At 40.6% G+C, this 21,372-nt stretch overlaps 1 protein-coding gene across 10 annotated transcripts in view; it reads right to left on the bottom strand.

The window, feature by feature from the left end:
- Positions 1-21,372, bottom strand: part of TMEM19 (transmembrane protein 19) — a 62,661-nt gene that overhangs the window by 24,256 nt on the left and 17,033 nt on the right. For 3 of the 10 annotated variants that reach the window (XR_014803638.1, XM_084956358.1, XM_084956359.1), the window contains exons 3-7: positions 19,392-19,529; positions 18,779-19,033; positions 17,463-17,672; positions 14,521-14,567; positions 12,674-12,726 (exon numbers count right to left, since the gene is read on the bottom strand). Coding sequence is in view for 7 of the 10 variants with exons in the window: in XM_084956358.1 (XP_084812484.1) it covers positions 12,674-12,726; positions 14,521-14,567; positions 17,463-17,672; positions 18,779-19,033; positions 19,392-19,529 (703 nt within the window). In the remaining 3 variants the exon portion in view is untranslated. Of the gene's footprint in view, positions 1-1,016; positions 5,010-6,352; positions 6,655-7,570; positions 7,655-11,266; positions 11,606-12,673; positions 12,727-12,764; positions 14,568-17,462; positions 17,673-18,778; positions 19,034-19,391; positions 19,530-21,372 lie in introns of those variants that run through there. The other 7 variants (XR_014803637.1, XM_084956357.1, XM_084956360.1 and 4 more) reach the window with 5 other exon arrangements.

Below are 21,372 nucleotides of genomic sequence, written 5' to 3'. Positions count from 1 at the left end.
TCTATTTTTCACTTTCAATATAGTATTCAATAAACTACATGATATATTCAACACTTTATTATAAAATAGGTTTTGTGTTAGATGATTTTGCCTAATGTAGACTAATGTTAAGTGTTCACATTTAGAGTAGGCTAGGCTAAGACATGATGTCTGGAAAGTTAGGTATATTAAATGCATTTCAACTTAAGATATTTTCAGTTTGCAATGGGTTTATCAGGATGTATCCTCATCATAAGGTGAGAAAGATCTATATACCCAAGAGCTCATGAGTAACTATTTAATAAAGAGATGAAATTCAGTCCTGAAAGGGGGCTTTGATCATCTACTTCAAATAGGTTGTGGTTTGAATAAAGAAATTGACACTCAGTATTTAAGCGACTTGCCCCAAATCATTCAGCCAATTAGTGCCTGAATTAGGACTCAGTCTCATTCTTCCACTTCTCAGTCCGGTGAACTTTCTAGTATTAAGTGATTCACTGCTGCAGATATAAAACAAGAGGATCAAGAAAGTAATTTAGAAATATGGATTGAATGAAAGTTTAATACAATCCATTCAGAAAAACAACTTTTACCGTATAATAATGTAAAATGAGTACTAGAAGATACTGAAAACTAAACCCAGTTTCTGTTTTCAAGTGAAAGCAGAAGTAAACAAATAAAAGCTTAGTTTAAATGTTTTGAAAGTTTGTAAATTCTTAGTTCAGACTGGATTACTATTTGGAACATTCCCAGTTTCTCAGAAAAGTGTCATCAACCAATAATAAAGCTACTTCTCAGAGTTCCCGTCATGGTGCAGCAGAAACAAATCCAAGCATGAGGTTGTGGGTTCGATCCCTGGCCTTGCTCAGTGGTTTGGGGATCTGGCATTGCCAAGAGCTGTGGTGTAGGTCATAGACGCGGCTCGGATCTGGTATTGCTATGTCTCTGGCGTAGGCCAGTGGCTGCAGCTCCGATTAGACCCCTAGCCTGGAAACCTCCATATGCCGCGGGTGCGGCCCTAAAAAAAAGCAAAAAAATTTTTTTTTTAATAAATAAATAAAGCTACCCCTCATTAAATTCCTATACCATGCCAAGTGGTGTGCATACATGAACTGCAAATCTCTTTGCAACTTTGCAAAGTAACTATTACTATTCACAGATAAGAAAACTAGGCCTTGGAGTTCCCGTTGTGGTGCAGCGGAAACAAGTCTGACTAGGAATCATGAGGTTGCAGGTTCAATCTCTGGCCTCGCTCAGAGGGTTAGGGATCCAGCATTGCCGTGAGGTGTGGTGTAGGTCACAGACGCGGCTCGGATCTGGTATTGCTATGGCTCTGGCATAGGCCAGTGGCTGCAGCTCCGATTAGACCCCTAGCCTGGGAACCTCCATATGCCGCAGGTGCAACCCTAAAATGGACAAAAGACAAAAAAAGAAAAAAAAAAAAAAAGAAAGAAAGAAAGAAAAAAGAAAACTAGGCCTCTTAAGAGTCTTGTTGTGGCTCAGTGGTAACAAACCTAACTAGGATCCATGAGGATTTGGGTTCAATCCCTGGCCTCACTCAGTGGATTAAGGACCCGGTGTTGCCATAAACTGTGTGGTGCAGGTAGCAGACGTGCCACCTTGGATTCTGTGTTGCTGTGGCTGTGGTGTAGGCTGGAAGCTACAGCTCAGATTCAACCCCTAGCCCGGGAACTTCCATATGCTGCGGGTGTGGCCCTAGGGGGGAAAAAAAGACCTCTTATCACAGTTTATAAATGGTTGGAATAAGGATTAAAAGCCACATTGGTGAATTCCAGCTTCTCACCCAACAAGAAAAAAGCAAAACAAACAAAATCAACAACTCTTAGGTTTATCAGAGAACTAAGGTCACAAGACCAACTGCTTCCTCATAATGGGAGAGACAGGTAGATAGAGAGAATCACAGCTAACAGGGAGCAAAAGCCAGCAGCTGGAGCCAAGATATCAGAAGAAAAACTTGCAACTGTAATTAACAAATTGTTGGAAGCTTAGTGTAGACTGCCTTGAGAGTTAACAACTCCCAGAGGGTCCAGGATTAAGGAGGCCCTATACTTTCCTGAATTTCACCTCCAAGAACCATACCAAATTCTTACTGCAAAGATCAAAGTCCCTCAGCAGGAGAAAAAAAGTAACCATTTAAAATATGTCCAGAGCTTTCAGTTCTCCTTGCTAAGGTTGTCCCTCAAGGAAAATTATTTTACCAGTGCCTGACTGGGATTTTACCAAGCCTAACCCACCTAGGGACAGGAAAATACCCAACTCCAGCCGCCTCTAACCTTTGACATGGGGAAAGACTTTTACTAATATCAGAAAGGCAAGAGGTACCATCATTATAAATCTCATAAACATTAAAAGAATAACAGGGGACTATTACAACCAACGCTGTTTCTACCAACTTGACAACTTAGATGAAATGGACCAATTTCATCTTGTAAAACATAATCTACTAAAACTCACACAAGGAGGAATAATCTGAATAGGTCTTATCTATTTAGGAAATTGAATCAATAACTATTAACCTTCCAAAATAGAAAGCACAAGCCCCAAATGGTTTCACTGGTGAACTTTACCAAGCATTTAATGAACAAAAGACACCAGTTCTCTATAATCTGTTTTTTTTTTTTAAAAAAAAGAGGCAGAAGGCATACTTCTTAGCTTACTAGATGAGGGCATTACCCTAATACCAAACCAGACAAAGACAACACAAGAAAGGAAAATTACAGACAAATATCTCTCATGAGCATAATCTCTGTGGGTAAGGAATTCAGGAGCATCTTAGCTGAATAGCACTCCATGAATTTGCAGTCAAGATTCTGGCCAGGCTAAAGGCTTGGCAAGTACTGAAGGACTGACTTCGCATGGTCCTGCTTGTCGACAAGAGGTCTCAGTTTCTCCCCATGCAGGTTTATCCATGGCTTGCTTGTGTTTTCATGACATGGAGGCTGGTTTTCCCCAAAATAATTGATTCAAAAGAAAGTATGGTAAAAGCTATAATGTCTTTTATGAACTAGCTGCAGAAGTCACATGTCCTATCGATAGCATAGACCAGTTCTATTCAATGGGGAAGGGAGCTAAACGAGGGGCCATCTTGGAGGTTGCTTGACATCATACAGTGCAATATATGTTTAGCAATGAGAAGAAATTACATATGTGTGTAACCATAAATATATAAACCTCAGATATTATAATTAAAAAGAAGCCAGACACAAAAGAGTACATAATGTATTCCATTTATATGATGTTCTAGAACAGACAAAACTAATTCATGGTTATTATTCCTGGGAGGGGGAAGGACTGATAGGAAACTATATATGGGAATTTCTAGGGTGATGGAGATGTTCTATATCTTGAAAGGGTGTGCTTCACATGGGTGTGTAATTTGTCAGTTGTACAATTAAAAATATTTGGGTTCCAATGTACACTTACTTCAAAAATAGAACCATAACCAAAATAAACAGGTGACAATTAGAAGTAGCAGCATAGATGAAAAGAGAACAGTAGAATGTCAGTAACTGTTGAAGGTGGGAGATGGATACACCAGGGCTCATTATATTATTCTATTTACTTGGTATGTGTTTGAAAATTCTAAACTTGGAAGTTAAAAAATTAAAACCAAACTGCCTAGAGTTCTCTGATGACCTAGCAGTTAAGGATCCTTGGCCTGGAATTCAGAAAATAAAGAATCTATACATGTAAGTGTAACTGGGTCACCATGCTATACGGTAGAAAATTGACAGAACACTGTAAACCAGCTATAATGAAAAAAATAAGAATCATTATATAAGAAAAAAGAATCTCAGAAAATGTTTACCAAAAAATAAAAAATAAAAATGAACCCAAACCATTTTGTGTAAGTTTCCAATTCCTTTGTGTAAAAGGGTGCTAATTATAAAAGCATTTGTATCATGTGAAGACTGCATTATGAATTGCACACTAACAAGGACAAGTCATTTTAGCAACCCGATTATAGCTGTGGACACAAAAATCTGGTGGTGGGAGGTGGATAATGAGAACATCTTTCAGGAGCACATTTTAACCTGTTACTATGTAAAAATTGGTGAGACCTACACATCTCTTAGAGCAAGTGGGACAGTAAGCACGACGCAAAGATGGCTCAAAGACTATGTTTCCTCTCAAGCCAATTGACTTTTCCCTTTTTCCACCAGACAGAAGCTGAGCAGGGACCATGGTGATCTGGATATTTAAGTAACACTTTTCACTCTTTGTAATATCTTTTTTTCCCCCATCATGGGATCTAAAGGTGGGAATTTGTGGGAGGGAGAAATAATAGAGTAAAGGAATTTGGAAAGTGGACACAGAGGTCATTTTACCATAGTCCTATTACTCAAGGATCTAATTTATCATGTGGAAGTACCTATGTCTTCTCACAGATGCCAGTGAACTTTCTGGCAGAAGAGAAGTAAGGGTCCTCTAATAAAAGTGTGTGGAGTAAGAGAAGATGTTGGAAAGCACAGGATATATTCTGGGACTATTAATAGTCTAGAGGGCCTGGATACATGAAGCAAGAGTAGGGAATTAACTAAGTCTAAAGAGCATAAGTTGATAAATCTAAAGAGCATAGGGAGCCTTGGCCTTACTATTAGGCACCCATTATCTTATTAGGAGAAAAATTATCCCAAAAGTTTAATAATGAGGTTTTGTGGGAGTTCCCATTGTGGCCAAGCAATAATGACCCTGACTAGTATCCATGAGGATGTGGGTTCAATCACTGGCCTCGCTCAGTGGGTTAAGGATCTGGTATTGCCGTGAGCTGTGGCATAGGTCGCAGACGTGGCTTGGATCTGGCATTCCTGTGGTGGAGGGTCAGCAGCTGCAGCTCCGATTCGACCCCTAGCCTGGGAACTTCCATATACTGCAGTTGCAGCCCTAAAAAGCAAAAAAATAAAAAATAAAAAATAAAAATAAAAAAGAATGAGGTTTTTCTTAATAAAGTTTGATGTAAAAAAATATACCTTTGTGGAGTTCCTGTCGTGGTTCAATGGTTAACGAATCTGACTAGGAACCATGAGGTTGCGGGTTTGATCCCTGGCCTTGCTCAGTGAGTTAAGGATCAGGCATTGCCAAGAGCTGTGGTGTAGGTTGCAGACGCGGCTCGGATCCAGAGTTGCTGTGGCTCTGGTGTAGGCCGGCAGCTACGGCTCCGATTCGACCCCTAGCCTGGGAACCTCCATATGCCGTGGGAGCGGCCCAAGAAAAATGGCAAAAAGACAAAAAAAAAAAAAAAAAAAAAAAAAAAAAAAAACCCTTTGTAAAATGAATTACATGAACACAATTCATTCATATAATGGTGTGATCTTTTTCCTGGAATAACAACAATGTATAAGAGAGTAGAAGCAACTTTGCATTTGCATGGCACTTATTCCCGCCCCCCGCCCCCCCCCCCCCCCGCCTTTTTTTTGGCTGTGTCCACAGCTTGTGAAAGTTCCCAGGTGAGGGATCAAACCCGTGTCCCCAGCTGATGCAGTGACACTATCTCCTTATTCTAGAGGCTGTGCTAGGTGTGTTAGAAGACAACTCATTTGATCCTCACAATGACTCTATGAGCTAGATGCTATTAAAATTTCCCCTGCCTTTTGTTTTTGGCTGCACCTGGGGCACATGGACCTTCCTGGGCCAGGGGTCAAATCCAAGCCACAGCTGTGACCTATGCCGTGGCTGTGACAACGCCAGATCCTTAACCCACTGTGCCATAGCAGGAACTCCTATAGCCCCATTTTATGGATGAGGAATCTGAGACACAGAGATGTTAAGTAAACAGGGTCATGGGGCTTGCGAGTGGCAGAGCTAGGATTTGGACCCAGGCAGTCTAGCTCCAGAGCCTGTGCTGCATTTTGCTTCCTTTCAAACCTGACATAGTCTATTAATTTTCTGTGACTGCTGAAAAAATTATTACAAGCTCAATGACTTGAAATAACACAGATTTATGACCTTACAGTTCGGCAGGTCAGAAGTCCTAAAATCAGAGCATCAGCAGGGCAGCATTCCCTTCTGGGGGCTCTAGGGAAGAACACAATTCCCTACCTTTTCCAGCTTCTAGAGGCTGCCCACATTCCTTGGCTCATGGCGCCCTTCACCCTCCTTCAAAACCTGTATTTCTCTGGCTTTTCTTCTGTTGTCACATCTCTTTCTTTGATCCCATCCAGGAAAGGCTTTCTATTTTTTTGGTCTTTTTTCCATTTCTTGGGCTGCTCCTGTAGCATATGGAGGTTCCCAAACTAGGGGTCGAATTGAGAGCCGTAGCTGCCGGCCTACACCAGAGCCACAGCAACAGGGGATCTGAGCCGTGTCTGCAACCTACACCACAGCTCACGGCAACGCCGGTTCCTTAATCCACTAAGCAAGGCCAGGGATCAAACCTGCAACCTCATGGTTCCTAGTCGGATTCGTTAACCACTGAACCACAACGGGAACTCCAAGGCTTTCTACTTTTAAGGACAAGTGATGAGACTGAATCCACCTGAATAATCCAGGCTAATCTCCCACCTCAAGTTTCTTAACCTCGATCACAACTGCAAGTCCCTTTTGCCATGCATGGTAGTCAGAGGCTCCAAAGACTGGGACATGGACATCTTCTGGGGACGATTCTTCTGCCTACAACACATGGTTTCTCCAGAGGCTTTTCACTTATGTTGACTCCTTTAATATCAACAATACAGTGAAATTGAAATATGCACATTAACCCCATTTTCCACACAGAAAATCTATGTTTTGCCCCAAGGTCATATAGCTAGTATAAGGGCCCATTACAAATGGATTTTAAGCTACCTCTCTAGTTTCATACCACTTCTCTCTGCATAATCTTGAGTCACAGTTAACTTTTGTTTCCCCTCAAAAATGTCATACCCTTCACAACTCAGGATTTGGATGTCTTGTCAGCCCCCTGAGAGGGAGTCCCAATTGCCTTGATTTGGCAAATTTTACTCATAATGTCCCACTTCATGTTCTCTGCCAGGTGTTCCCAGATCACCCAAGCAGCCAGTGGCAAAGTTCTCCCTGCCTTTGTGTCATACCCTGCTATACACTAGTCACATATCATGACATACGTGAACACAAGGTTTTAGGATGCGAATGACTATAATTGCCTAGTTTTGATGCAGATGCTAGTATGATGAACATCAGGTGACTGAAGTGAGGGTGACACATACACTCTTCCATGAAGAATGTGACAACCTGTTGTGTAACTCCTGGACTCCTCAGTCAGACCAGAGTGATAAAAGGGGCCAGAGAGGAGAAAGCTCCTGCGAGGAGAGTAGTAAACAATTTCTTTAGAGGAAGTAGTAGCTGGGCGCGTCTCCAACTTGGGGAGGAAACTTTAAGTGTACCTTTGGAGAGTGTTTCCTTTAGAGAGAGAGAGAGAGATGGCTAGTGCCTGACCAAGCCTGGAAGCTGACTCCTGCCTGAGATTCCAGAGGGCAAGAAAGTACCTGACCCCCTCTTTGATGGTAAAGCCAGAGAGATGCTGCTGCACTGAGATTGGCTAGTGTTTCTAGGGGTTGTCAAAGCAAGGGATTTTACCCACGGAATACATGTAGATCACCTGGTGAGACCTTACCATGAGGTTGTCTGGAATCCTGTCCAATAGGGGTTACCAGAGAGGTAAGAACACCTCAGCAGAAAGAGCTTAGATGCCCCGGATCTGAGAAGTAACAGAGTGGTAGATTGTTAGAATAATGTTTTACACCTGTCACCTCTCTCCTTTAAAATGTAATTTGATTACTCCTTCCATGAAGAGGTGGAGTACACTTCTCCATCCCTTGAGTCGAAGTAGCCTTTCAACTTTTTGGACCAATAATTGCAGCAGAAATGAGAATATAAGACATTTAAGGCTAGGTCTTAAGAGAACTCGCAGCTCCTACTTTTGCTTTCTTGGGACACTTGTGTCATCAGGTGAAGAAGCCTATAGGAGCATGACAAGTCATGTAGAGAAGCCCAGCCAAGAGTCAGCATCAAGTGCCAGTCATACAAATAAGGCTGTCACAAGAGCCCTAAAGCTATCAACTGACTGCAAATATGGGCAAGTGAGCCCAGCAGACATCACTTAAAAGAGAACTGCCCTGCTTGAGTCCAACCCAAATAGCCAGCCACAAACTGTGAGCAAATAAATGGCTTTTGCTTTAAGCCACTAAGTTCTGGCATGGTCTGCATAAATAGATAAATTAGGCAAGCAACCACTTGAACTAGAGATGCCTCTGCTGGTGTAAGAACTGTAAAAGAGGGGCTCAGAAGGAAACTTCCAAACAGCCCACAGAAGGACCCTATAAGCTAACACCAATTTTAACCTTCTATACTAGACTCATCCAATAACACCACCTTTTGCCATCTACCATGACTAGAAAACCAAAACTATCATTACATACTTCTCTTCTTCCTGCCTCTATCTCCCTTCCCTCTTCTACATCAGGGTCTTAGTCTGTTCCAACAGCTACAACAAAATATCAGAGACTGGGTGATTTACAAGCAACAGAAATTTATTTCTCACAGTTCTGGAGGCCAGACATCCAAGATCAGGGTGCCAGCGTGGTCGGATTCTGTGAAGGCCCTCTTCTGGGTTGCAAGGCTATTTTCTCAAGTGTCTCCACATGGCAGAGAAGATAAGCATGCTCTCTGGGGTCTCTCTCTCTCTCTCACTCTTTTTTTTTTTTTTTTTTTTTTTTGTCTTTCTGTCTTTTTGCTTTTTCTAGAGCCGCTCCGGTGGCATATTGAGGTTCCCAGGGTAGGGATCCAAATCGGAGCTGTAGCCACTGGCCTATGCCACAGCCACAGCAACGCAGGATCTGAGCTGCGTCTGTGACCTACACCACAGCTCACAGCAACGCCGGATCCTTAACCCACTGAGCAAGGCCAGGGATCGAACCCGCAACCTCATGGTTCCTAGTCAGATTCATTAACCACTGAGCCATGGGAACTCCTTTTTTTTTGTTTGTTTGCTTTTTTTGAGGGCTGCACCCTTGGCATATGGAAGTTCCCAGGCTAGAGGTCAAATAAAAGATGCAGCTGCTGGCCTACATCACAGCCACAGCAACAACGCCAGATCCAAGCCTCATCTGCAACACACACCGTAGTCCATGGCAACTGAACCAGATCCTAGACCCACTGAGTGAGGCAAACCCGCATCCTCATGGATACTAGTCAGACTCATTTCCACTGAGCCACAGTGGGAACTCCTGGGTTCTTTTTTAGAAGGGCATGAATCCCATTCATGAGGGCTCCACCTCATGACCTAATCACCTCCCAAAGGCTCCATCTCCTAACACCATCACACTGGGGGTTTGGATTTCAACATATGAATTTTAGGGGCATACAGACATTCAATCCATAGCAACCAGCATTGGCAAAACTTTATCAATAGAGTCTCAATGCAGCATTTAGAATAATCAAACCTGGATTAAAAAACAAAAGCCGAAAAAAAGTCAAATCTGACTTAGTCTTCTCCCCACCCTCAGCTTGGATCTGCTTCAGCTTTACAGCTTACAGTGGGGAAGGGGAACATGGTTTTCTACTCTCTCACAGTTCACCTATTCTCCCACCTGTTTCTAAGACGACGAAGAAATATCCAGGCTTGCTGGTGTTTTTATATAAAGTTATGAGAAGTTTAAGGGGCCAGTAGAAAACAAAAATAAAGTCACTTTGAAAAATAACAAGCCACATGTCCTATTGTTCAATATGCCAGTTGTACACATTTGTCCTTCCCACTCTTATCAGACCTGGAGGGCAAGGTCTTTGTCCCATCGATCTTTGATTCACCAGCACCAGAACACAGTCCCTAAAGCATAGACACACCAAATGAATGCTGGGTGACTGGATTTGTGTTGCATTAAATCACATTTTCCTTTTAAAATTCATTGCTAATAAGGTTGCTTATAAAGAGAAGGAAGACCATTAAAAAATACCAATGGGGAAGAGGGACCGTTCCCAGAGACTATATTATTTTGTTTTCTTTGAATATTTTTTGATTTTTAGAAGAGAGGTTTTTTTTTTTTTTTTTTTTTTTTTAGAACCGAAACCGAGGCATATGGAGGTTACCCAGGCTAGGGGTCGAATTGGAGCTATAACTGTCAGCCTACACCACAGCCGCAGCCACACCAAATCCGAGCCATGTCTGCGACCTACACAACAGCTCATGGCAATACCAGACCCTTAACCCACTGATTGAGGCCAGGGATGATATCCCCAACCTCATGGATACTTGTCGGGTTTGTTACCACTGAGCCACGATGGGAACTCCCAGAAGAAACATCTGATTGCAGACTCTTTAAATTTTTTTGGCATACAGAAGTTCCCAGGCCAGAGACTGAACCTGCACCACACCTACAGCCTGAGCCAAAGCAATGACAATGTTGGATCCTTAACCCACTGGGCCACCAGGGAGGTCCTCTAATATATTTTTTTACAAAGGATAGATTCTACGTGTTACTTAAGTAATTAAAAATTAATAAAAAGGAAAAAATCCAAACATTAGACAAGATTCCATGTATGTAAAATAATTTTTGAAGGGGGAGGAGTTCCCGTCGTGGCTCAGTGGTTAACGAATCCGACTAGGAACCATGAGGTGTTGCGGGTTGGATCCCTGGCCTTGCTCAGTGGGTTAAGGATCCAGCATTGCCGTGAGCTGTGGTGTAGACTGCAGACTCGGCTCAGATCCCACGTTGCTATGGCTCTGGTGTAGGCCAGCAGCTACAGCTCCGATTTGATCCTTAGCCTGGGAACCTCCATATGCTGTGGGGAGCAGCCCAAGAAATGGCAAAAAGACAAAAAAAAAAAAAATGTTGTGAAGGGGGGTAGTTATGATAAATGAGAATTAACATGTCTAGTCTTGCCAGGGAAAATAACTTCAGGAGCCTTTCCCTGCCAATCTGGCCTCACCCTTACTCCTTATACAATCACTTACTGACTCATTAGATCCAAAACCATTAAAATTGCATTACAGAATCGAGAAATGCTGGAGTCATCACAGTCCTCCAAAATTCAGGTAGCCAAACTGTTCTTTAATTTTTTTTTTTTTTGTCTTTTTAGAGCCGCACCTGCAGCATATGGAGGTTCCTACACTAGAGGTCTAATCAGAGCTGTAGCCACTGGCCTACACCATAGCCACAGCAACACCAGATCTGAGCCACATCTGCGACCGAGACCTACACCACAGCTCACGGCAATGCTGGATCCTGAACCCGCTAAGCAAGGCCAGGGATCAAACCCGCAACCTCATGGATTCGTTTCTACTATGCCATGACAGGAATTCCTGTTCTTTAAATTTTTAATTTTCTTCCAGGAATATGTTCCTGATTATCAACTTTCAGTGATTCTTAAAGGAAAAACTGATTAGTATCAAACAACTTAACAAATATATATTGAACACCTACATATTTTAAAAATGTTCAGGACCATTTGGAGTTACGGCAACAATACTCCATTTGGAGATTAAATATAATTAAGCTGCATAACTGCGTTTTCATGTTTCAGGCACGTGCAAATCACCTGGGATTTAATGGCTAAGTACATAAGTAAATCTTTTCTCACTGCGATAGCATCAGGAAGCTCAGACGAGGCGGCTCCCGTAGACCACTGTGCCAACAGGCAGCATCTGTTCATACTGCAGACACATAGCAGGAGTTTATAATATGTCACCTCCCATGATTTTTCTCCACACTAGGCCTACACTTAATTGGGATAAGGTTGGCATTTCTGAAGCCAGCATACCTACGTATAAAGCAGCGATTAATAAGAAAGTGATATATGCACCTAGGATGAGGCATGGCTAACTCAAAAAATGAGAAAAGCTAAGAATGGAATGACCTGTTCTATCAGTTCACGGTTCTTTCTGGTGGCTCCACTTGACAAATCTTCAAATAACACTCCTTGAAGTCTTCACGTCTCCTTTGGGAGCTGCCCTGAGCCCCATACACCTTGCTCTTTTCTACTGTGCAACAGTATGGTAAGAAATTGCATGTGTGCCTTTCAGCTGCCTAAGAAGGCAGCTGTACCTATTAAATGGCTACATGAAGCTCTTTCATGAAAAGTATTTTTTGCATAAACTGCTCGCTCAGTAAAGAGGAAGAATAGGCTGAACTAGTTAAATATCCAAGTTAAAAATAATATTACAGTAAAATACATGTTAAGATTTTCTTTAAAGACTCTCATCTAAAAAAACTACAATTATCATATCCAAAAAATGCTCTGAAAACAGAACATTTCTTTCTAAATTTGGTGACAAAAACCGATCTGATCCAAGGCTTTTCGCAGTCTTTAGTTAGCACATTTGTTGGTGCTACTCATATATTCACCATAGAAATATTACTGTATTTGATAATGGGTGCCACACTAGATTCTTTTGGGCATTTTAGGTTAAAACATTTTATAAGTACCCTATCACTTTTCTAAAATCTGAAAATTTCTGATTCCAAAACACAACTAGCCCTAGGTTTTCAAATAAAGGACTGTGAGGCACTATGTCCCCAAACTGTGACAGATATAGTAATTCTACCCAATCCCAAAATGATTTCAAAGAGTATTTTTGGCCCCTAGTGTGTCATGAGGATGAGTCGCCAGGAAAAGAGAGAAAAGGCAGGTTAGAACAGCTGTAGGAATAAACAGACTGCATAGAAAACTGACGCAGGGATGATCTGGTAAGCGAGGTAGCTATAAGACGCTGTATAATTACCGGAAGCTCTCCATCCACGAAGACAGCAATACGGCACAGCTGCTAATAGTTATCTGCATAAAAATGAAAAGCCCCACTCTTTTGAGACTTCTTTTAGGTATAGGATAATCTTTTATTTTTTTACTTTTATTGGGGTATAATGGTCATACAACATTAATTTCAGGTGTACAACATAATGATTTGACATTTGTCTGAAGATATTCTTATTTAGTAGTTCTCAACCTATTTAACTATTAGACTCTCACAGAGCTTTCTAAAAATAACCCATGCATGGGCCTCACTTTCCCACATTCTAATTTACTTGGTCTAAAGAGAGGCCTTGGCAACACTGCTTTTAAAAACTCCCTACATGATTCTAACGGGCATGAAAAACTTTAAAAAGTCCCAGTACCCAGGCTGTACCCCGGACCAGTTAAATGTGAATTTCTGGGTGAAGCCCAGACACAAGTATTGTTTTATAGGATGCCCAGGTGATGTCAATGTATACACCAAGTTGAAAACCAATGGTTGAGACCCACTGAGCAGTGGCTTAAGGCTTAAGTGTGTCAACTCTTTGTTTTTTTTTTTTAATTCTTCCTGAACCAAGTCACTTCTACATAATCACTACAGTAGGGTCACTAATTAAGAATTCTAAGCTTTATCCACTCTGATAGTGGCTTATTCATGACATCTCGCCTCAATTTTTTCTATGAATGCAAAAAGGTCTGAAGAAAGGTATGGAAATATTTCAAAATACTTTTAGCACAGTAATCCTATATTTAATACTATATTAAACTCCTTTAGCACATAAATCATAGTGAAGAACAACGGAGAAGTAGATTTCACTTTGGTTGAGGCTATAATGTTGAAGAGAGCACAACTTAGAAGGTACATAATAGGAAATCATAGCATCTTCCAGGGAATTCTAGGACAGCACATGAAGTAATAATTACAATAATTTTCAAGTGGCTTTTTAACTATTCACCATGCCAATGTAAACCAGATTCCTACACAAATTTCAAGAAAGCTAGAAAATACCTTTAAAAATACTACGTTTTAGATAACTTCTGCTCAGAGATCAAATGAAATATATAGTAAGGTGCACATTTTTTAGACTGAAAAATAATTTGTTTCACGCACTCTAAAGGTCACATGAAAAAGACATTTGCCTTTTTTCACCACTAACCCTGAGGAAGGAAGAATAAACGTGGAGTAGACCTCACAGCTTACCAGGGGAAAAAACTCCACTCTTTTCACAATTATAAATGGCAAGTAATGAGAAGTCCAGGAAACGACACTTATTCAGGCTTCCACACAATCTGTTTAAATACTTAAAGCAGATACAACATTTGGATAACTGGCATGGTGGCATTTCTCTGCCACATTTTAAAATTTTTGTCATTTTTAGTCCTTTTACTGATTTAAACAAAAAACAAAATTTATATCTACCACATAGAAACTTTCAGTTCAATATAGAGGGACATTATAGTTTCGCTGCTCAGCAAGTTACCATTCAGCTGAAAAGAATATATATAGGAGATAAATTCTATGACTCTAACCTTCCACCAGAAAGATGTTAGTTGTTACAAGGTTGTTAATGAGAGGAAAAATGTGGAATTCCATCATAACAGAATTTGGAAGGAGCTGGCATTTCTGCATTGTCATTACAATTACTCTTCTTGGGATGAAACTTGGAATTACAAATTTAGCTGAATTTACCACAGTTTTAACTTTTGTAAATGAAATAAAGCTCACTGTCTGGGCCAAAAACCCCAAGCAGCTGTTGGGAGCAAGAGGGCAACAAGGACAGAAGAAAACAGATTCACTGCATTGTTATCAAGAATGGGTTTCCCTGCTATGTACTTCACCTCATTTGATGGGCTGTTGACCACCATGCCAGTGCTTTCATCCAAACCTGGAATGAAAAAGAAGAAAGTGAGCTGGAAAGGAGTTCCCGTTGTGGCTCAGCAGTAATGAATGGGACTAGTATCCAAAAGGACTCAGGTTCAATCCCTGTCCTCACTCAGTGGGTTAAGGATCCAGCGTTGCCATGGCTGTAGTGTAGCTCAGCAGCTGCAGCTCTGACTGGACCCCTAGCCTGGGATCTTCCATATGCTGCAGGTGTGGCCCTAAAAAAAGACCAAAAAAAAAAGAAGAAGAAAGTGAGCTAAAAAATCCAAGTGACTTGATTAAAACAACAACAACAACAACAAATTAGCTTTCTCCTCCAAAGGTTCTCAGCCATTTGTAAAATGACTTCAGCAGATAACCTATCTGGCAAGTGATACAGAACCACTGACTACAAGAGGCCTCTTTGAATGGGTTTCAGTACACCTTAATATTGTTCTTTTAACAATGCTGGAATGTTTTCAGAAGCAGAAGGGAGAACTTGAAGAGCAGACATGGCATGAAACTGGCATACTGGGCTTCCCTGGGGTTTCCACCAAGAGTGACCTGAGAGGTTTGTGAAAGCAGGGATCACACCTGCAGTCTCTAAAATGGACACTCAGGACCTAGCAGGGCGCTAGCACAAAGGAGGCACACAAAGATCAGTCTGCTCCTTAGCCCATATTTTTTTCCCCAACCCACTCAATATGTTCAGAAACTTCCCCAGTAATAGCCCAATTTAGAAAAAAACCTGTATGTTCTTTAAGAAAATGTGTAGATGGAGTTCCCGTTGTGGCTTGGCAGTAACGAACCCAACTAGTACCCATGAAGACTCAGGTTTGATCCCTGGCCCTGATCAATGGGTTAAGGATCTGGCACTACCCTGAACTGTGGTGTAGGCTGAAGATGCAGCTCGGATCCCGTGTTGCTGTGGCTGTGGAACAGGCCAGCAACTGCAACTCTAATTCGACCACTAGTCTGGGAACTTCCATATGCTGAGGGTGTGGCCCCCCTCAAAAAGGAAGGAAGGGAGGGAGGGAAGAAGGAAGGAGTTTAAAAAACCTTGTAGGGGAGTTCCCATCGTGGCTCAGTGGTTAATGAATCCAACTAGGAACTATGAGGTTGTGGGTTCAATCCCTGGCCTTGCTCAGTGGGTTAAGGATCCAGCATTGCCATGAGCTGTGGTGTAGATTGCAGATTTGGCTCGGATCCTGCGTTGCTATGGCTCTGGCAATAGGCCGGCAGCTACAGCTACAGCTCCGATTAGACCCCTAGCCTGGGAACTTCCATATGTCGTGGGAGTGGCCCTAGAAAAGGCAAAAAGACAAAAACCAAACAAAAAAAAAAACCTTGTAGAATGTGTGTGTGTGTGTAAAGGGTTATGACCCTTTTGTATAAATTAAAATTATGCAACATTGTAAATGAGCTATACTTTAATTAAAAAAATCAGATTACTTTCTTCTCTGCATTTATATTAAGACTAATGAAGCTGAGAGAAAAAATGTCCTAACAGTGGAAGGGGGGAGCAGGAGGACAAGTAGATTATTTTGGGGGCATGAAGAGAATTGAGAGGACTCTATTCAGGGAACCGTTTTCCAGACTTCTAGCCTCTTCGCTATCTGAATCAAAGGAGAAAACATTGTTGGTTAGAGGGTGGAACAAATACATATCTAGCAGAATATGTCAGTACACTGACATGACAGGCGAGCCTCATATGCAAAGCACAGAAAGTTTTGGAGAAAACTCACTCTCCTTTATATCTTGAGTAGGACCAAAAACTCAGTGGGGAGGAGCATGAACACGATGTCACAGTAGAAAAGTGTATCATTTGTGTATAGTCATATTAGCAGAATAATTATTTCGCAAATAGACTTGGAAAACAAATGGAAAGAGGGACATTACAATGATTTGATTCCAAATGTTCTGTTTTCCTGGGATTAGGTAAATTCCATAAGCAAAAGCATCAGTCTCCTGCACTAACACATCCTTCCTAAGTAGCTTCTATTCTGCTCTACAGGGCTAATTCTCTTTCAATTTAACACAAAAGAATAAGAAATTCAAAACTGTAGAAGAGATCTTGCCCGATCATTCTTAGTCCCTCAGCAACCTGGGTCTTTAGGATTGTTTTTATTATCACATCTCTCTCTTTTTTTTTTCCTTTTCTAAATTTCTTTCCCAATTCTCTTTTTCTTTCTTTCCTTCCTTCTTTCTTTTTCTTTCTTGCTTTCTTTCTTTCTCTTTCTTTTTCTCTTTCTTTCTTTTCTTTTCTTTCTTTCTTTCTTTTCTTTCTTTTTCTTCCTTCCTTCCTTTCTTTCTTTCTTTTCTTCCTTCCTTCCTTCCTTTCTTTTTCTTTCTTTCTTTCTAACACATTTATTCAGTGTCATGATCAGACTATTACATTTAAAAATCAACAGCATGGGTGAAAAAAAAACCACATTAAAAACTTTATTGGAATGCTTTACACTTTCCACAGAAGAGAAACTAAAATAACCTGTTTTACAATTAGTCAAAAATACAGTCCTTGGAGTTCCTGTTGTGGCTCACAGGTTAAGAACCTGACATAGTGTCCATGCGGATATGCATTTGGTCCCTGACCTCTCAGTAGGTTGAGAATCCAGCACTGCTTCAAGCTGCGGCACAGGTCACAGATGCAGCTCAGATGTGGGAATTGCTGTCGGTGCAGGGTAGGCCTGCAGCTGTGTGGCTCCAATTCAACCTGTAGCCTGGGAACTTCCATATGCCGCAGGTACGGGGCCTTAAAAAGGAAAAAAAAAAAAAAAATACAATCCTTGAGTTTTTTGGCCCACAAACAAGAGTAAAACACCTCTTCTCTGTAGTAGCCAGGCCCTGCCACCACTGTGTGTGGCTGAGTTCCCATTACTTTAATACACTGATAAGTTGCAATAATAAGTAATGTTCTCACCAGAAAATTGCATGGTAGCTCCCAAATATGAGTCCACAATCGATCCTAGTAATCCAGCCAGACCCCCAAATGCAATAATTGGCCACTGGGGAGCAGAAATGTCTAAATCGTTAACAAAAACCAACTGCGAGAGGAAGTACGCGATGCCCACAAAGGTCCCACCAAGGAGACTGAAGGCAAGTCCCACCATCGTAACCCCTCCGTTGGTCCCTGAAGAAGAACACAGATAAAACCATCTGGTTAACAATGAGCAAACACATAAAGCCAAAAAAAGCAAAAAATTTTAGTACCTATCTAATCAAGACTTACTCAAAGAAAGTGTTCTCTTTGATGTAAACCAAAGACTGTCCTACTTAGAAAAGTATTCTCTCCTCAGTAACTCCTGACATTCTAAGCAGTGAAGCGGGATAGGTTAGTAGAGCCAGACCGCCTGGTTTCAATCTTAGTTCTGTCACTTTCAAGCTTGGTGAGTGTGGTGAAGTCACCTACCTTCTCTAATACCTTACTTTTCTTGATGTAAACAACAAAACGATCAATTCACATCATTGTTAAGAGTAAATAGTGGAGTTCCCGTTGTGGCTCAGCAGAAACGAATCTGACGAGTATCCGCGAGGATGTGGGTTTGATCCTTTGCCTTGATCAGTGGGTTAAAGGATCCAGTGCTGCTGTGAGCTATGGTGTAGGTCACAGACATTGCTCGTACCTAGTGTTGCTGTGGCTGTAGTGTGGGCCTGCGTCTACAGCTCCAATTCAACCCCTAGCCTGGTAACCTCCATATGCCATGGGTGTGGCCCTAAAAAGACCAAAAAAAAAAAAAAAAAAAAAAAAAAGAGTAAACAGTAATTCATGTCAGAGAGTGCTTTGCACATAGTAGGTACTCAAATATGTTAGCTGTTATGATGATGGTGATGGTGATGATGAAGGGGAGAAAAGATGGAAAAGAAGAGGAAGGAGAAGGAGACGATAAAAAAAAAAAAAAAAAGAAGTACCACTAGTAGTACTAGCAGTCAATTATGGTAATGGAGAATTGAGATATATATTGGAACACTAACTACATTCCAGGTTCTCAAGAAATACTCTATCTTTTCCTTTCCCACTGATAAGCCTGTGGGTCAATCTCTGTTTCTCTATTGTTTCTCTAGGAATTGTTGGCACTTCCTGCAAATAGTATTTATCACCAGTTTAAGAGCCTATAGTGATTTTCCAATTAAGTAGACCAAGAGAAATTCTTAAAAGGCTCTTCACAAAGAAACATAATAAATCAGGAGGCTTTATGTTCATTTTTGCTTTTTAATGAAACCTAAATAAAAACTCACCAACTGGAACTTTCTCCCAGGTTGTTATCAGTCTTGGCGGGCTTTTACTCAGAACAGTGCCAACTTCTGAAGCCCATGTGTCTCCAGCAGAGCTTGCCAGAGCCGCTAAGAGAGACAAACACATCCAGGAAGCAGTGTGCTGCTTGGAAAAATCTATTGGGATTTCCCCAGGGCCATTTTCTATCATGTACAGCAGGGCCAGCTCTGTGGGCACAGCTCCATTACAGAATACCTGAATCCAATTCCTCTGCCCACCTAGAAACAAACAAGAGGATGAAAGGACAAAAAAAATGTTTTCTCTTCAGGAGGAAAATCATGCAATCATAGGAACTTATATTTTAAAGTTTAAGAAAAGAAAAATGACTAAAATTTTTAAAATGACTAAAAGTGGGATGGTACCTTTGATCACATTCTGTAATGTCTTAGAATAATTAATGATAGGCTTTATGATAGTACTTCTAAAATTCTGCTGTTACTTGCTATTGTGGCAAAGTAATGATAAACTAATGATAAAGTAATGATAAACTAAATCATATAAGATAAACGTCTTATAACATGTTAAGATGAAATAAAGGTTACTATTTTAAGTAACATCAAATATAATTCATTTTACCTTCCTTGTATTCTGAATCTAGACGCTTCTTTGCTTCTCCCTTCCATTTAGTCAGTTTTGAAGAAGAAAGGAAAAACATCAGCAAAGAGGTGAAAAAGCTAAAATTTGCAATGGTTAGGATAAACCCAACCACGAGCCCTGAAAGAAATACATACACACACAAAATTACACTTAGTCCATGCATTACATTAATGTTGTGAGAAAAAGAATGATTTTTTAAAGTTATTTTCATATAATAATTAGAAATGTTCATTTCCAACAGATTTATATTTTTATCTAAGATATTACCAAACAGCAAAACAGTAAACTGAAAGCCTGCTTGAATGAATTGAGGTTTTTTTGTTTTGTTTTGTTGTATTCTGTTTTTTTGCCACTCTTTTTTTTTTCCCTTTTTTTTAATTTTTTTAAATTTTTTTTATTTTTTCCCCCGCTGTACAGCATGGGGACCAAGTTACTCTTGCATGTATACATTTTTCCCCCACCCTTTGTTCTGTTGCAATATAAGTATCTAGACATAGCTCTCGATGCTACTCAGCAGGATCTCCATGTAAATCCTTTGCCACACTCTTGGCATTTGGAAGTTCTTGGGCCAGGGATCAAACCCATGCCACAATTGTAAACAGGTCCACAGCAGTGACAATGCCAATTCCTTAACCTGCTGAGCCATGAGGGAACTCCTTGAATTTTGTTACTTTTTTTTTTTTACCATAATTTGACCCCCTTTAAAATAAACTACTGCATGAATCTAAGACACTATTTTAGACACACTGCTTATAATCAAATTGTAGAACACAATAGCAGTGGTTTTATTGTTAAAAAAATATGTATTGCATATATATTATACATAACTGAGTAGATAGCTAGTCTGAAGACATTCTAAATTAATTGTGGTTCTTTTAGGTGAGGTAAGATTATAAAGTATTTCAAGTTTCTATTTTTCACATTTTCCCTCCACAGCCTTTTTTCTACTTAAAGACAAACTTTTTATGCTTTTTAAAGAACTTTCACATGCTCTCTTGCTGACCCTCACAAACTTGTGAGGAGACAGAGACAGGTTTCTTAGCTAAGGTTTCCTATGCATATCTGGGGAAACAATCACGGATCTTATGTGGAACTAAAAATGAAATATGTTCTCTAAATATGATTTTAGATTTTTAGACTTTCTGTTCCTTTTGTTTGAACAAAGGAGAAAGGGGACATCCTTCAATTTTCCATGAGTGACTAATTTCTAGTAAGGCTTATAGTATCTATAGTTCAATCAGGAAAACAAACAAGAGAGTAGTTTACATTTCATGACCAAGAAGAGGGGAAAAAAGGAACGAAAGATGCACTCTTCACATCACAGAAATACGGCAAGAGGCCACTGTCAACTGCAAAATGTCAAATATGCTTGAGACTTAAAGAACTTGCTGTGTTATTTAAGTTATAAAGCCCCTGTCTAGGTAATTCTACAGGGAAAGTGCAAACATATGTTAGAACTGGATTTTTAAATCACAATCTCTGAAGGCCCGTTTGCACAAAATCTGAAAACGTTCTTGTGAGCAAAACTTGGTAGCTAGGTAACAAAGTATTCTCATTTCTATTATCACAATGGTTAGTTAATCCTACAAAAATGAATTAGAGAGTGGATTCTGAGAAGATGGAGGAATAGGAAGCCCCAGAAATCTGTCTTCCTACCTAGAAAACAATTACACTGGCAGAATCTGTCTGATAAAACACTTTGGGAGAGTTCCTTAGCGGCATAGTGGGTTAAGGATCTGGCATTTTCAGTGCTGTGGCACAGGTTCGATTCCTGGCCCAGGAGCTTCCACACACCACGGGTTAGGCCAAACAAAAAACAAACAGAAAAACCCCAACTATTTTGGAACTCTGGAGTCTACTGAAGGCTTGTAACTTCCAGGAGAAGCTTTAGAAGGAAACTGCAGTTAATTTTGGCTACTTTCAGCTCTTAGGTGGGTAGTAGCTAGCCATCCACTACCCC

Source organism: Sus scrofa, chromosome 5 (assembly GCF_054392235.1).
Source record: "Sus scrofa isolate SSC_HxYL_T2T_F1_AM1 chromosome 5, Sscrofa_HxYL_maternal_Yorkshire_Landrace_v2.0, whole genome shotgun sequence".
NCBI classification, from domain to species: domain Eukaryota; kingdom Metazoa; phylum Chordata; class Mammalia; order Artiodactyla; family Suidae; genus Sus; species Sus scrofa.
Note: the sequence above shows the minus strand (reverse complement) of the source record. Positions and strands in the feature narration are given on the sequence as shown.